The 16,449-nt window shown below is 35.5% G+C and overlaps 2 protein-coding genes across 5 annotated transcripts; both read left to right on the forward strand.

Moving 5' to 3' along the window:
- The first annotated feature begins 4,750 nt into the window (after positions 1–4,750).
- On the forward strand, positions 4,751–9,918 carry LOC112775578 (putative disease resistance RPP13-like protein 1). Of its 4 annotated transcripts, none has more exons than XM_025819293.2 (5): positions 4,751–8,182; positions 8,487–8,573; positions 8,800–8,862; positions 8,957–9,016; positions 9,294–9,918. In XM_025819293.2, exon 1 carries the CDS (start codon positions 5,729–5,731, stop codon positions 8,123–8,125), a length of 2,397 nt encoding a protein of 798 aa, XP_025675078.1. In that variant the 5' UTR covers positions 4,751–5,728; the 3' UTR covers positions 8,126–8,182; positions 8,487–8,573; positions 8,800–8,862; positions 8,957–9,016; positions 9,294–9,918. The 4 variants fall into 4 exon arrangements, with proteins under 4 accessions (XP_025675078.1, XP_025675079.1, XP_025675080.1 ...); XM_025819294.2 differs by having other exon boundaries at positions 5,654–8,182; positions 9,313–9,918; XM_025819295.2 differs by lacking the exon at positions 8,800–8,862 and having other exon boundaries at positions 5,654–8,182.
- Positions 4,891–5,514, forward strand: LOC140182094 (disease resistance protein RGA2-like). Its single transcript, XM_072228199.1, has one exon. The coding sequence runs from the start codon at positions 4,891–4,893 to the stop codon at positions 5,512–5,514; it is 624 nt and encodes a 207-aa protein (XP_072084300.1).
- Positions 9,919–16,449: the final 6,531 nt, after the last annotated feature.

Consider the following 16,449-nt stretch of genomic DNA (forward strand, 5'->3'; position numbering starts at 1 on the left):
TCACGACTTGTTATTTTTTCCGACAAACAAATTGCACTGTTAACTTCTTCTTCGACACAGCTAACCTCCGTCGAGTTTGCTGGCCTTTGTCTCGATGCAGCCCTTTTCTTTAAGACACGCGCTTACTAAATCTCGAATCTAACCTTCCTTCGAAATTAATTATTTTTTACTAACAAATTGCCCCCAAAAATTAATGTGTTTTTCAATATCATCTCAAAATAAAAACACTTAATCCTAATTGCTCGATCTTTATCATTATGAAAAATTAATTAACCATAAATGAAATCCATTACTTTTCATTTATTCGTGGCTATTCCGACACGTTTCCCACTACTCTCAATTTCTCTTTCCACCCCTTTACCTTCTTCAAGAAGTTACCCAATTTCAAAGTATAAACTTCAACATATAAAACCGCAGAACACCTTTTTTATTTTACTGAATTGAATTTCCATCATCATTCACCATTAACTTTCTATCTTTCAATATCCTTCCTTTCAAAAACCATCATTCTTTAAAACTATCATCTCTGAACTCTCCCACACAATTTCACCTTCTGCAACCAACTCAAACACCAATAAACCTTACTCACATCCATCAATGGCTTCTTCTTCTTTCCAACAAACCCCATTGACCAAGATGAAGACAAAGGACTTGCAACCAAAACCTTTAAACAACCAAATCTGCAAGTATTGAGCCAATTTAATGACGAAATCATTGAAGATCCTCAACTTTTGCCTATTAACAAGATGATTCTTATCCCTTTCATTGTTGATGATGAAACGTGCTGCTTCGTTGGCCCTATTCAGACTTTGGAGCGTGCCAGCAAGAAATTCGATTTCTTTCCTAATGCTGCGGCTGAAGATTTACTCATCAAACAAGATCTTTTCATTGCCTCTTTTATCGACCCCAAAAAATCCTTCAGAAATAATCCTAAAGTCACCCCTCGAGGAGCTGATTTTTGAGCTTAGTATCGACGTCTCGAAACCACAAAGAGTCATGCCTGGAAGGCACTAGGCATTCATGATCTTCTCCATCTTTTTCATTTCTCACCTACCACACACCACTAAATGATTGGAGCAGCTGCATGTTTTTGGAACAAACCAACTAATAACTTTCACCTTTCCTGTGGAATGGTAGGGCCCACACTACTCGACGTGGCCGTCATTACTGGCCTCCCAACAAACTTCCCCGAAGTAACATGTGATATGCATCCAGATCGAACCTATAAGATAGCCCAAAAGAACTTTTATAGCGATTTCATCAGTCACCATATGGGACATGGAGACGACCCCGTGACTGATGAAGAGAGTGTGGCGTTCCTGTATTACTGGTTGAATGCCATCGTTTTCTATTCAAGAAGCATTCAAATGCAAAAGTTATTTCTCCCTTTAGCTGCCCTATTGCATGAAGGCTACAAATTCAACTTAGCCAAATTGATTCTAGGGAATTTGTACGATGAATTGGGACATTTAGTTGATGGTCTTCGAAATAATTCATCAGTAAGTGTAGGTGGTCCTCTCTGGCTTTTACAACTCTATTTGAATGTTGTTTTCGAAAAATACATGAAGCAAGATGGGAGTAATGCTTCAGAAAAATAACATATTGAAGGGTTTCAATTGGCCCCTTTTCAACCAAATTTTGAAAATACCAATTCCATTGAAGACTTATTTTGGACTGTCTTCTCTCTCCTTCACTCCTGCAAGAGCTTCAACAACAATAATTTGATGTTCACTCCATTTCTACGTCGAAATTGTGGACCAGCAAGGTTCGAATGTCTTTTCTTTCCATCCGATGATGAAGAAAATGAAGTGGCCAACACAACTTGGACAAATCTCCTTGCTGTTCAGGTATTTCCGATTGGATTACCTCAATATAAGAAAGAACAGTTCAAGGTAACCCTTTATGTCTCCTACTATATTGCTAGACAGATGGGCTTCTCTCGAGCTATCCCTTCACCTATTCCTCGAAATGACAAAGCTCTTTGTCATATCAAATTCAAATCGAAGAAAAACATCGAGAACTGTCTCGCCGTCAATCATCAACACTGAAATAACTACTCCCGTCTTCTTTACGTGCGTAGTTTATTTGTTACTAAATCTTTTGTGGAATGGTGGACTAAGTATTATTCTCAATATAATCGCATCTTAGATGAGATTAAAAATTCTTCAATAAAAATTCTCCAGACTACTGAGGGCTCAAAAAAAAAGGCCCCAAAAAGAAAATTTGAAGTCACAGTACAACACAAACAACCACAAAAAGAATATTCGAAAGGTTTCAACCAAAACTTCTAAAAAGATAAGCCTGTCATCGAATTTTTTATCTAAACTTTCATTATCAGTTTATCACATTTATTTGAATCATAACTTGTATTAACTTCTTCGACCTACATTCAAATACAATCATCGAGTGAAAATTCCTCCGAATAAAATTTCCTAACTGATGGTTCTAGATGAACTTGAGAAGGGGGGTTGAATCAAGTTAGCTTAAAATTTAGAGTTTCAAACTCTGTTGCAGTGGAAGCTTAAGTTGCAGGAAATTATTTGAAATTATCTTATACGCAGAACATTAAAAGAGCAGAGAAGAGGAGAAAGGGGCCAGCATGTATCCTGGTTCGGATTCTCAGTGCCATGAATCCTACATCTAGTCTCCACCACAAACAATTGTAGAATTTTTACTATAATCTTCAGATTACATACACCAATACTATTGAATTACTCCCTAATTCAACTAGTACCTACCCCAAGCTTTCTATACCAAAGCTTAGCAACCCCAAAGTGCTAACCCAACTTGGAAGGGGAATTTACACAGATTCAATTCTCACCAAGTGCTAACCCAACTTGGCAAGGGGAACTAAACCTAGTTCATACACTCAAATTACATAAGAAAACTGTGGCTATTTTGCATCACTCTTGCCTTTTCTCTCTTGGCTTTTGAACCTCACATAATTGCCTTTTCTCAAAACAGAAAACAACGCAAGACAGCCATAACACAAAGATCAGAATTAAGCTTGAGTAGAAGAAAGATATTTCAGCTCTGTTTTAGAGATGGTGCTCTGAGTATGTACTCTCTCTTTCTTAACTTGAAATGGTGGAGTGAAGCTTGTTAAATATCTTCCACTTGACTTCATTGTAGCTTCATCCTCTTGCTTGTTCTTGCTGTCCGTTTGAGCTGACACAACTAGCAAGCTGTCCTTTTTCCATTCTGCTCCACTAACGCTGCTTGTTGGAGGAGCTGCTCCACCCACCTCTGTTGTCCTTGGAGCTACTATCTTCTTTGGCATGCAAAGCACTTCCATTTTTGAGCCATTTCAACTGCTGTCCATAGCTCTGCATTTTTGTTTTGCTCTTCCAAACTTGCTAATGATCTTCTGCATTTTGATTTGCTGATGTCTTTTGTGTAGTGGCATTGTCCTTGTGTGTTGTTGCTTTCTTTGTTTTCCAGCTGTCTTGTTTTACTTGTGATGTAGACAGCTGCCCTTTTTCTTTTGCCAAATGCATAGCCTTTCATTTTTGCTGAACGGTGTAATAAGGATGAAGTATTGGGCTTGTGCATTTACTTGGAACATCAAAGGAATAAACAAGTAGCATTGTTTGGCTGTGAGAGAATTAATGGGCTTGCCACAATAAAACACACATTAAACAATATTGAGCTTTCAACCCAAAACAATATTTATCATCATAACTTAACCCAAAATTAAACTAGGCTCAACACTAACAAAAAAAGGTAAAATTCTTTAATAGATTCGTATATTAATTAATATTAATATTCTATTTCCAACAACTAGTTGCCCTTCAGCAAAGGAAAATTTTTCCTAGGCTAATCCCTGACGCAACAAACTCAAATCACTAGAACATACCATTAGCATTAAATTAGAAATCTAAGGAGACACCATTAGCATTTCTTTGTCTTGGAAGGATTTTAAATTCTTTTATGTTGAGCCAAGGTGTCACAAATCCTTAAAATTTTAAGTTGCTATTTTATTTGCAAGTGGTTTTTTACTTTATTTTTTTTGGGTGACTATCTGTAAGGTGTTCTTAATTTATCATGAAGCACCTTTCAAAGAAATGTTAAAAAAATAAATAGGTGTGAACACAACTATTGTCGAAGAAACGAAAGTCAAAACTTTCTAGTAGCTGGTTGCCGTTGATCAGCAAATAAAAATTTTTCGGTCTTTTAACACAATGGAATTTGAGTCTAAAATCTGAGAAAAAGCAGACAAAATTACTTACTCTAACCAAGTGAATTAACCTCAGTTAGTATTTTAGTTTAATTAGTTTATAAAATTTGAGTGTCAAAGCTAAGAAAAAAAGATAAAAGTTACTTATTGTCTAACCAAGCGAATTAACCTCGGTTAGCACATTTAATTTATAAATTCAGCTCAAGTATTTTATCTATACTAAACTATTTCAATATATCAATATTCTTTTTCCAGACTGATAAAATGATAAATCTTTAAAAGAAACAATTCTATATTATTATGTGTGAGAATTAAGATTGATAATATGAAAGTGAAACTTTATAAAATGACGCATAAAAAATTAAAATGGATTTTTAATTGGATTTGATTTGTTCACATGTAACTTTTTTAATGCGGGGTTGAGGTTGGTTTTGTTGTGTTATACATAAACAAATAACAATTATTTAGGTATATACGAATATGCTTATCATGTTATAAATTAATTAATTAATTATTGCACATGTTTCAGCACTATACAAGTATATAATGCTAAGCAAAGAACATTCATAGTTCACTGCAAAACGCATATACTTGAGATCCTTTGTGCTTGAGAAAACCCAGAGACCTGAATACATTATATCAATCTAGCTACAACAACTTCCCTCAACCCCTTTCATTCTTTTCTCATCATCTGCGGCACCTGATTTTAAATCATGGCTGCAAAACATGAACGTGGACCTTATCTCTCTTCTTTTGTTGATGCTATTTCAAAGAAGCTGTCTTCAATACTTGAAGGTGACTCTATCCTCAAAGATGACTACTCTGCTCGGAAGTCCCTTCAAAAGTCGGATGATTATCTGTGTGATGTTGAACCTGTGCTTGATGATGCTGAGCTGAAGCAGTTCGATAACGATAGAGTGAAGAAGTGGCTTGTTGATCTCCAAGATGCTCTCTATATGGCTGATGACTTGCTCGATGAACTCGCCACTAAAGCTGCCACTGCCACTCCAAGGGATCAAGGTAACTCTTCTTCCTGGTCTCACTATGTTGATTCATGTATTGAAGATAGTGGTGTCAATGTCATTGAAAGCACACTAGAGTCTCTTGTTGAACGAAAAGATAAACTTGGTCTGAACAAGAGTGCCAAGTTGGACACATCATGGAGACTTCCATCCACGTCTCTCGATAGTCCTGACATATTTGGTCGGGACAAAGACAAGGAGAACATAATCAAATTGCTGTTAGATGATACCTGTGATGCTGAATCACATGTGACTGTGATTCCCATTGTGGGTATGGGCGGGATAGGAAAAACTACTTTGGCTCAATTGGTTTGATGCCAAAGTCAAGGAAAAATTTGACACTAGAGTATGGGTGTGTGTTGCTGAAAATCCTGACCTTGTTCGTCTTACAAGGACAATAATAGGGGCAATAGATTCTTCTCCCTGTGACCAGGATAATTTTGATTTACTTCAGACTAATCTGAAGGGAAAATTGACAGAAAAGACCTTCTTGGTTGTTTTAGATGATGTCTGGCATGATCAACCGAACATGTGGCTGTGGGAGGATTTCCTAAAACCTTTTCGGTGTGGGAATAATGGGAGTAAGATTCTCCTAACAACCCGTGATGAAAAGGTTGCTTCTGTGTTTGCACCAAATAATCTACATTATCGACTAAATTTATTGTCGAAGGAAGATTGTTGGTTGTTGTTTTTGAAGCATTCATCTGTTTCTACTAATTTTAAACAATATACAAATCTAGAAATAATTGGTAGAAAAATTGTTGAAAAGTGTAAGCAGTTACCTTTGGCTGTGAAGACACTTGGGGGTTTATTGCGCAACAACTATAATGAAAGGGATTGGAAGAATGTACTTGATAGTAAAATTTGGGAACTCTCCAACAGTAAAATTGTTTCAGCATTAAGAGTCAGTTATCATTATCTCCCTTCACATTTGAAGCGGTGTTTTGTTTATTGTTCATTATATCCTCAAGATTATGAATTTGAGAAAGACAATTTAATTTTGTTATGGATGGGAGAAGATCTCTTACAACCAAAGAAAGACAAGACATTAAAAAATATTGGTTGTGAAGATTTTGATGAATTAGTTGCAAGGTCATTTTTTCAACCTTCTAGTACTAAGAGAGGTTTATTTGTAATGCATGATCTCATGCATGATCTAGCAACGTTCTTTGCTGGGAAATTCTATTTCAAACTCGAGGGATTTAAGAATCTACAGGGGATAGATAGCAAAATTCGTCATTTGTCCTTTTCTTCAGGATCTTCGGATATCACTATCAACACGTACAAGTCATTTGGAGAGGCCTGTAAGAGAGCAGTACACTTGAGAACAGCTTTAGATTTTACTTGGTATGAATATCTTGAATCAATTGATGTTAAAAGCATTCCTTGGCTCTTACAACAACAATTGAGAGTTTTGTCATTTCGTATAAAGTCATTGCCTGAATCAATAGGTGAATTGATTTATTTGCGTTATTTAAATCTGTCTGAAGCACGTATTGTGACATTGCCAGAGTCAATATGTAAATTATACAATCTCCAAACTTTGATATTGAGGGATTGTTATGAGTTAGAGATGCTTCCCAGCTGCATGCAAGATCTTGTGAACCTACAACATCTTGATATTCGAGGTGTTCCTCGTCTGAAAGAGATGCCGAAGAAAATGAGCAAGCTAAAGCATCTAAACTTCCTAAGTTATTATATCATCGGCGAGCATGAAGAGAATGGAATAAGAGAATTGGGAACACTGGACAATCTTGACGGCTCATTTGACATTCTCAACTTGGAGAACGTCAAGAATAGTGATGAAGCTTTGGAGGCAAAGATGGGTAACAAGAGGCACATCAACACTTTGAAATTGTATTGGTTTACAGGAGGTTACATGGATGTCGAAACTGAAAGGCATATACTTGAGGAGTTACAACCCCATGAAAACTTGAAAGAGTTATCAATTGAGGGTTATCGGGGCGAAACATTCCCAGATTGGTTAGGCCTTTCTCGCTACTCCAGTATGACCAAATTGAGTCTGCAGCGTTGTAAGAATTGTTGTAAGCTTCCTTCACTGGGACAGTTACCCTCTTTACAGCATCTGGAGTTTTCTGAACTTGATGGGTTGGAGAAAATTGATTTGGCGTTTTACAACAATAGTGGATCATTTGAGCAGGAGACACCTTTCAAATGTCTTGAAACTCTGAAAATTGAGAAGATGGCTCATTGGCGGGAGTGGCATTTTCCTGATGAGTTTGATGGTTTTCCTGAGCTTAGAATCCTTTCAATAAGAAACTGTCCTGTGTTAAGTGGAGATCTGCCCGCTCACCTTCCTGCTCTGGAGGAACTTCACATTTTTAAATGTTCAGAGCTTGTATGTTCGCTGCCGAGGGCTCCCAAGATTCAACAATTATGTTTTGGCAAATCTAGGCCGAAACGCATGTTGGAGATTTCAGAAACCCAGCTGGCGCAACCCGTATTGGAGTGGGTCCCCCACCTGCAATCGCTACGTGTGGAAGCTCTGCAAATCTTGAACTGTCACTCGCTGATATCAATTTCAGCATATTATTTGCCGGCTTCACTAACGAAGATACATGTACAGGGGTGTGGTTCACTGTCGTCGTTTCAATTGGGGCCCCTTCCAAATCTTGAGAAATTGATAATTAATGAATGTCCAAGCATGAAATGTGTTGAGGTGCCACAGGCTCTTCCAGGTCTCCGTCATTTATGCATCTTACACTGCCCCAGACTAGTATCCTTGCCCGCACTAGGGTTGGCTGCGCCCCACCTGGTGTATCTGCGTATAAACGATTGCCCGGAAATTGATTGTTTTGCTGACGAGTGCCTCCCGGCGAGTTTGAAAACTCTTCAAGTCAAGGGATGCGAGAAACTAGCGAGGTGGATAACATCAAAGGGTTTGCATAGTCAAGTCCGCCTTTGACTCGTAAGCTGGAAAAGATGAAATACCCACGGATTCGTTTTGATACTTTCTACGACTGTAAGTGTTTTTGCTCTGATCTTCCCTAAACTCAGTGCTCTCCAATTACAATGCTAACTTTTTGCATCACCCATTTTCATTCCCTTGTTAATTAATAAACCAACACAATTTTATTATCTTTTCATTCTTAGCCATTTCTCTGTAGGTACCCGTTTCACTACAAGTTTAGTTTTTAAATAATTTGTTCTTATGTGGGTGCCAATTTTTTAAGGATAACAAATTAGATGCTTAGTAAAGAACAAAAAGTACACTTTTTTCATGATGGCTTCTTTATTGCTTACAGTATTTGTATGGTTTATTTCAGTCCCGGACAGAGTTGATTCCAATTACGATTGATTCTGATTTTACACAAATGAATGTGCAATGAGAGCGGTCAGAGGCATACAGTTGGGTACGTACTTCATGAAATATATATAAGTTTGCTATATTTGTGAAAAGTCATTCCAATTTCCAATTAGCAAGAAAAAGGCTTACCTTTTTTATGCAAAAACCAAATGTTAGTATCCCAATATACTTCTGTATGTCATTATCAACAATCTCTGATATACTCATAGTCATAGGGTGTCATATAGTTTGTGAGTTTTAAAAGAAATGAAATGTTGGTTTTCAATAAATAGGGAAGATTGAAGAGTCAACATTAACACATGGTTGAGGCAACGTGAGAATTTGGGTGCACTGAGGTAAGTTTGCATTGTCCATGTCTTGCGATGCTACTACCTCTTGTGCTGTCTGTACACTTTTATTGACCTTATAATCCTACCTTGCTTTGTTCAGGTTTATGAATGGAGCAACTTAAAGAATTTGCTTCTGCTGCAAAGAAAGCAAATAATCAAGGTTACGTACAGTCTATAGCTTTTTGTGTCCATGTTATGCATTAATTATAATTTCCATCATTCCTCGTACTTGTTTCATTCTCTCCAAAAGTTATTATATGTTTTCCAAATGTATATATATTCAGGTGTCTTTCAAGTCTATAATTTGTAATTTTTAATGCCCAAGCATGATGTTTAATTCAGACACTCAAGACTTTGTGGATAAGTGATGTGTTATTTGTTAACTATATCGAAAGTGACATTATACTTATTGTATGAATTATTTGTTGATGTTACAGTACTCTTGGATTTCACCAGGCTAACCTTATATTCAACCAGAGTAACTTCAATTGATCTATGGCTGAACTCACAAATGGAACATCAAAGTGGATCATCCATATATACGTGCTATGTCTCGTCTCATTCTGCTGTTTCAATGGAAGCCGAAAAACAAACTTCTGTGTCTGAGGTTTCGCTTTTTTGTGTTAAGTAAAAGTCATTGAAATGCTCATTGTGTGGCTGATTTGGTGGAGAGGATCAGTGAATAGAGTTCATTTTTATTATATCTTTTTCAAATTTGTCCGGCTATCAATGTCTCCCTTGAATTTGATAACTAATAGAAATCCAGTCCAAATTTTACATTGTATAATTGTATTATCCTTTTTATAATGTTACCTGTTTTTAGACCGATTTTCTTATGTTTAGATGAGAAGATGATTGTATCTACCATGAGACAGTTAACCTTTGAAGGCTGAGGTTTCTTGTAGCAGAGTACTTTGCATAGGTCTATGAGTGTTTGGATATATTTTTTTTTTCTCTCCTCACTATTTATTTATGGTGTAAATTTGTTTGCTCTATATATACCTATTATGTCCATAGGAACTATATTATCAATATGAATAAACACTTGTTATTTTGTCTAAACTTAAAGCTTGCTCCTTCCATTCTTATAACTCTATAAGCGTATCAGAAACTGGCAAGGAGATCCATGTGCCCAATTGCATACATGTGAGAAGGTGTAGTGTATCTCTTATGATGGCGTTCTAAGAATCTCATCCTTGTAATTTTATCATTCATCAACATAAATTAGAAAACTAGTAACCGTTTAATTAGAAACTAGACTAAGACTCGCGCGACTAATTTATGTATTATTTTAATACCGTAATTCTTAATAATTATGTAGTACAAGGAAAAGAAATATTATTTGAGAACAAATTATAGTATCACAGTATATAACATAACAACGATGAAAAAAATTGGTATACTGAAATAAATAAAAATGGAAATAAACTTTTTGTAAATTATAGTTATCTTAACATCTTATAAATGAATTGAAAGAGAGATAGTATAACAATAATGTAATACAAACTAAAAAGACTAATACCATTAATTAAATATCCCAAATAAATTACTATCTTAATCAAAATCAAGAACCCATAGGTCATAGCTACAAGTAGAGCAATTCACTTATGCTAATAGTATCTCTTCTTGAAATAATAGTTTTTATCTTAATAACTCTCATTGTAATTTAAAAGCACAAATTAATTAGCTGACCAATAAGTCCCAAAGAAATCAAATGACAAATTTAATACATTCCAATAAACTAAAACAGAATCAAAGAAAAATACAATAAAAATACAAAACTTGCAAATACATGCAACCAGTACAATACACCAAGTGCCTTTTTACAAAGTTTAGATACACCCGATAATAAAACGCTACTCCAAGAATGTCTTGATGATGAACTATCCCATTTTAGCCAAAATTTCCTTCAACAATGTATTTCCTGTAAGCTTTGGTCACCCTATATATCTTTTAGATACCAAATCCAATCACAATTATAATTATATTAGCTTAGCTTAATTCTCATCATCTGATAAATTGTAGTAATAAACACCCAAATTTCATATACTGTACCGATACTATTCCTTGGACATGGTCATAAAGATAATTATCGATATAAATACTATTAAAATTTCAGATAGTTATTGCTTATAATTTATAAATAAAAAAGAGACTGATTAAGATAGACAATAGATTGAAAAATAGCAAAATTAATATTGTAGAGAATCATCACTATAGACATTACACCATCAATCAATCAAATAGAGTACCTATTCTCTTGTTTGTGTGATTGTTGTTGTTAATATTCTTCTAATTTCTACAATTCTACATGATCCAAATTATCATAAATAAATGGGTTAATACATCATTAAACTTTGTAAAAATAAAAAAATAGATAACCAAAGCAAACCAAATTAATAAAATATGCATGTATAATTAGTCTTTTCTTACTTTATAAATCACAAGGTCTAGATAAAGCTTTTATACCTATAGCTTTTATCTAAGAGAGAGAGATAAAAAAAAATAAACACAGAAAAATGAATGAGTCAACAATCAAACAAAGAGGAGAGTGAGATGTTTGGAGAGGTTATGAACCTCTAGTCTTGAAGTAAGGATGCTTTATCATTTGTGTTGAATATTCAAAGAGAGGTTTTCGTTTCTTAATTAATTATCATTTCAGTAGTAATTCCTTACGTAATAAACAATTATGTTATCTTTAATTGTATTTAAAAATCAATATCACAATTAATAATGAAAATAATAACGAATTTTTTTATGATATACATCAAATAGACAAACACATAAAAAATAGAAGTAAAAGAATTAAAAAACAATTCAATTAGAAGTAAAATAATTAAAAAATAATTTAATTAGACAAATAATAAATAAATTGTGTCAATTAACCACTTAAACTGATGTGATATATGGTGAATGCTATGGTGCCTATCACTTTGTACCTAAGTTACTAAAAAAGATAAATAAATAATATTTAATAAATTTTATATAATTTACTTTTTACTTTAAACATTTTATTTTTTACTTTAAAAGAAAAGTTAGACAATTTAGGCACCATAACAAAGGCACCATAGAACTCACCGTGATATATATAGTAAGATATAAAAAAGGTTTAATTACTCTGCTGGTCCTTATAGTTTCGCAAAATTTTCAATTAGGTCCCTATGCTTTTTTTTCTTTTAATTGAGTCCCTGCACCAAGATTTTTTTTTAATTGGGTCCCTACGAAAAGATTCAGAGAAAGAAGAAAAAAGAACATAGTAAGCTCAGCTCTATGAGAAAGAGCAGTGATAGGTTTGAAAAGAAAAATTAAAACAGAGACAAAGACTTGTTATGAGAGTGTAATCAAGTTTCATTTCATTTTAGAATCACAAACTTGCTAAGCCAAGTTTGCTATATATATACATGGCTAGTGACTATTAAAGCTCAATACTTATCAAGAAGGACACTGGTCACTAATTGAGAAAGACAGTAATACAAAGAAAGACAACAATGCAGTTTTACACACAGCTCTTGTACACTATTATTCTCTATCCTTAATATCCCCCCTCAAACTTAGGTATGGGTTCTGAAATACTCTCAGTTTGCGCTTATACCTATCAAATAGGTGTTGTGACAGTGGTTTTGTTAAGCAATCTGCAATCTGATCAGAAGAGGGAATATGCACAATATAAAGAGATTTCTGGTTAACTAGGTCCCTTAGAAAATGCAGATCTAGCTCCAGATGCTTACATCTGCTATGAAGTATAGGATTTGCAGTAAGAAGACACGCACTCTGATTATCACAATAGATAGTAGGCACCATGGTTTGAGGTATCCAAAGCTCTTGTAGAAGTTGTTGTATGGACATAATTTCTGTTTGAGCTGCACACATAGCCCTGTATTCTGCCTCTGTGCTACTTCTACTCACTTTAGTTTGTTTGTTGCTCTTCCAAGATATAGGGTTGTTCCCAAGATATACACAGAATCCAGAGATAGACTTTCTATCCTCCAAATCCCCTCCCCAATCTGCATCTGCAAAAGAGAAAATTCGAAGATCAGCGGCTTTCGTGAACACAATCCCATGATCCAACGTACCTTGCAAGTATCTGAGGATCCTTTTTACACTTTTCCAATGTAGCAAAGTTGGACCGTGCACAAATTGGGACACACGATTAACAGCAAATGTGATATCAGGCCTTGTCATAGTGAGATACTGCAGTGCACCCACTATAGACCTATATTGTGTTGGATTTTCAAACGGTTCTGAATCATTGGAGAAGAGTTTGACATCTGTAGCCATTGGTGTAGGTAATGATTTAGAATTCTGCATTCCTACCTTTAGAAGCAACTCTCTTGTGTATCTGGCCTGAGAGAGCATCATGTCACCATGAGGGAGATAAGTTGCCTCTAAGCCTAAGAAATAGTTAAACCTACCAAGATCTTTCAACGGAAAAACTCTATTCAATTGAGATATCAATAGTTCAATTTCTTTTGAATTATTGCCCGTTACAATAATGTCATCTACATATACTAATAAATAGATTACATGTGAATGATTATGTTTGATGAACAATGAAATGTCTGATTTTGTATTCTTAAAACCAAATTGGAACAAGGTATCTTCTAATGTCTTGAACCAAGCTCTAGGAGCTTGTTTCAAGCCATAGATTGCTTTATTTAGTTTGCAAACTAAATGACTATTGGTACTAACATATCCTTGTGGTTGGGTCATAAAGACATTCTCTTCCAATCTGCCATTCAAAAAAGCATTATCAAAGTCAAATTGTCTTAATGACCAATCTAAGGAAATTGCAATAGTTAGAATAACTCTCACTGTGGTTGGTCTAATAACTGGAGAATAGATTTGCTCGTAGTCTATCCCCTCCTTTTGATGAAAACCTTTACCTACCAACCTTGCTTTATACCTGAGTATCTCACCATTTTGATTCTTTTTGATAGCAAAGACCTATTTGCTTCCTATAATGGTTGAGTTTAGTGGTGGTTCAGTGAGAATCCAAGTCTGACATCGCTGTAATGCTTGTATCTCTGCATCCATTGCCTATTTCCAATGTGGACAGTTAAGGGCTTGATTGACAGTAGTTGGGGTATGGTGTATAAGATCAGTGGTTTGTGTGACAAATGCCTTAGGTTTACGGATGCCTGCCTTTGATCTGGTGATCATAGAATGAGTATTTAAAGGTATAATGGGAGGTAAATTTGTCTCAGGGTCAGTGATAGAAATGGGTGTGGGATGGTGTGATGGAGTTTGAGTTGGTAAGGGTTGAGGAGCAGGCTGAGCAAGAGTAGTGGAAGGATTAGGTGATGCTAATGGAAGATGAGAAGTTGGAGAAGGTTGCTGTGTAGAGAGTGGAAGTGATGAAGGATGATCAATTACAAATTTTGTCAATTCTGCAGAATCTGCAACAGTCTCTATAGCAGATTGGATTGAGGAATCACAAAACATAGATTGATAAGGAAACAAATTCTCAATAAAAGTTACATGTCTTGCAAGATATATCTTACCATTCTTATTCATACATTTGTAACCTTTGTGGGTAGAATCATATCCAAGAAAGAGGCATAAGTCAGACTTATAATCAAATTTATGTCTATTATAAGGTCTTAAATAAGGAAAGCAAGCACATCCAAAAACTTTAAAGAAGGCAAAATCTGGTTTTTGATGGAATAAAATTTCATAAGGACTCTTATTGTCTAAAACTTGTGTAGGCAATCTATTTATGATATAGACAGAGGTTACAAATGCATCTTCCCAAAATTGGAAGGGAAGAGATGCAGAAGCAAGAAGGGACAGTCCCATTTCTGTGATATGTCTGTGTTTTCTTTCCACACTTCCTTGTTGGTGATGTGTGTAGGGACACGACTGTCTATGATGAATGCCCTGAGTGTTAAGAAAATCAACAAATGCTGTGGATAAAAATTCACCTCCTTTATCAGTTTGTAAAGCCTTAATCTGATGTCCTGTCTGTTTTTCCATAAGTCTTTTATAGTTTTGAAAAGCTAGTAAAGATTGAGATTTATTTTCAAGCAAGAAGATAACTGTAAATTTAGAAAAACCATCAACAAAGCATGCATAGTATCTAAATCCATTTCTGGAATTAACCGGGGCAGGTCCCCAAAGATCAGCAAAAACACATTCTAATGGTTGATGATATGTAGTTTGAGTTTCATTAAAGTGAAGTCTATGCATTTTAGCCAATGGACAAATTTCACACATATATTGTAAAGATGATCCAGAATTAGAGATAGGAATAGAACACTGATTCATTACTATATGAACTGTTTTCATTGCACAGTGGCCAAGTCTTTTATGCCACAAGATTGTATTATTACTATTCTGATTACAAGAACTGTTAAAAGCACAAAAATTAGGAGGATTGGTTTCTTGATTGCTAATCCTATCTGAATTACATTGTATTGAAATAGAAGGATGATTATTACTAAAAGGTTTATGAGAATAGGTAGAGTTGTAAGACAAAGCAGATTTCTCAGAAGCATGCCTAGGAACTCTGAGATTGTGAAAGGAATAGATCCCATTCCTAGCTATGTCCTGTAGGAGAAATTTCCTGGTAGCCTGATCACGAATAAAGCAGAAATCAGGCCAGAATTCAAAAAAGACACCATTATCAGCTGCAAACCTAGAAACGCTAAGCAGATTTTGGGAAATTTGGGGTACATGGAGTAAATTTTGTAATCGAAAAGTTACATTAACATATGGATCATGCAAAATTGAAGAACCATAGTTTTGAATGGCAATACCTGACCCATTACCTACATACACTTGATCGGAGTCATTGTTGGTCGCAGTGGAAGTTAGCAAATTGGATGGATCGGGGGTCAAGTGATGGCTCGCACCAGAATCTGCAAGCCAGGCAGCATCACTTATGGAGGAGGAAGAGCCTGTGAGATATGCAGTTGGTTGATGGAAACTGGAAGGGGGTGGTGGAGGTTGAGCATTAAGGTAGGGAGGCTGAGAAGATGAGTTAGGGTTTCCAGAATTAGGGTTGAAAGAATGATCAAACCTATGATAGCAGTTCCATACCACATGACCCATCCTTCCACATAGTTGACACTGCATTCTTGTGTTATTGTTGTTGTATCCAAATCTGCCTCCTCCTCTATTATTTCTGCCTCCACGTCCTCTTCTAAAAGTATTACCTCTGTTGGGATCAAAATTTGGAGAAGGGTTCTGCACATAATGGACTATAGGCATACCAGAGGTTGGTTTCTTGAAGCGTTCAAGCATTTCTTCATGGAAAAGCAAAAATGCTTCAGCCTCTACAATCCTAAAAGATCCTCTCTTTGCTGTTACGGAAGAAATATACACTGTATATTCTTCAGAAAGACCCTCAATAATAGCCTGAAGATGATCATCTTCTGGCACTTCATATCCCACAGCAAATAGAGCATCAACAATTCTTCTAATTTTGGACAAGTAATCAGCAGCGGAACCTGTTTTCTTGCACAATCTCAATTGACTCTTGAGACTTTGAACACGAGCAGAAGAGGCTGCCTGAAAGTAATCATCAATCTTTGCCCATACTTCAGAAAATCTTGAGAGGTGAATCACTTTGTTCTTGAAGCAATTAGTCATGGA

This window comes from Arachis hypogaea, chromosome 19 (assembly GCF_003086295.3).
Source record: "Arachis hypogaea cultivar Tifrunner chromosome 19, arahy.Tifrunner.gnm2.J5K5, whole genome shotgun sequence".
In the NCBI taxonomy this organism is placed as follows: domain Eukaryota; kingdom Viridiplantae; phylum Streptophyta; class Magnoliopsida; order Fabales; family Fabaceae; genus Arachis; species Arachis hypogaea.

Coding starts and splice junctions, on each gene's coding strand:
- LOC112775578 (XM_025819293.2), top strand. CDS start 5,729: ATGTGGCTGTGGGAGGATTTCCTAAAACCTTTTCGGTGTGGGAATAAT.
- LOC140182094 (XM_072228199.1), top strand. CDS start 4,891: ATGGCTGCAAAACATGAACGTGGACCTTATCTCTCTTCTTTTGTTGAT.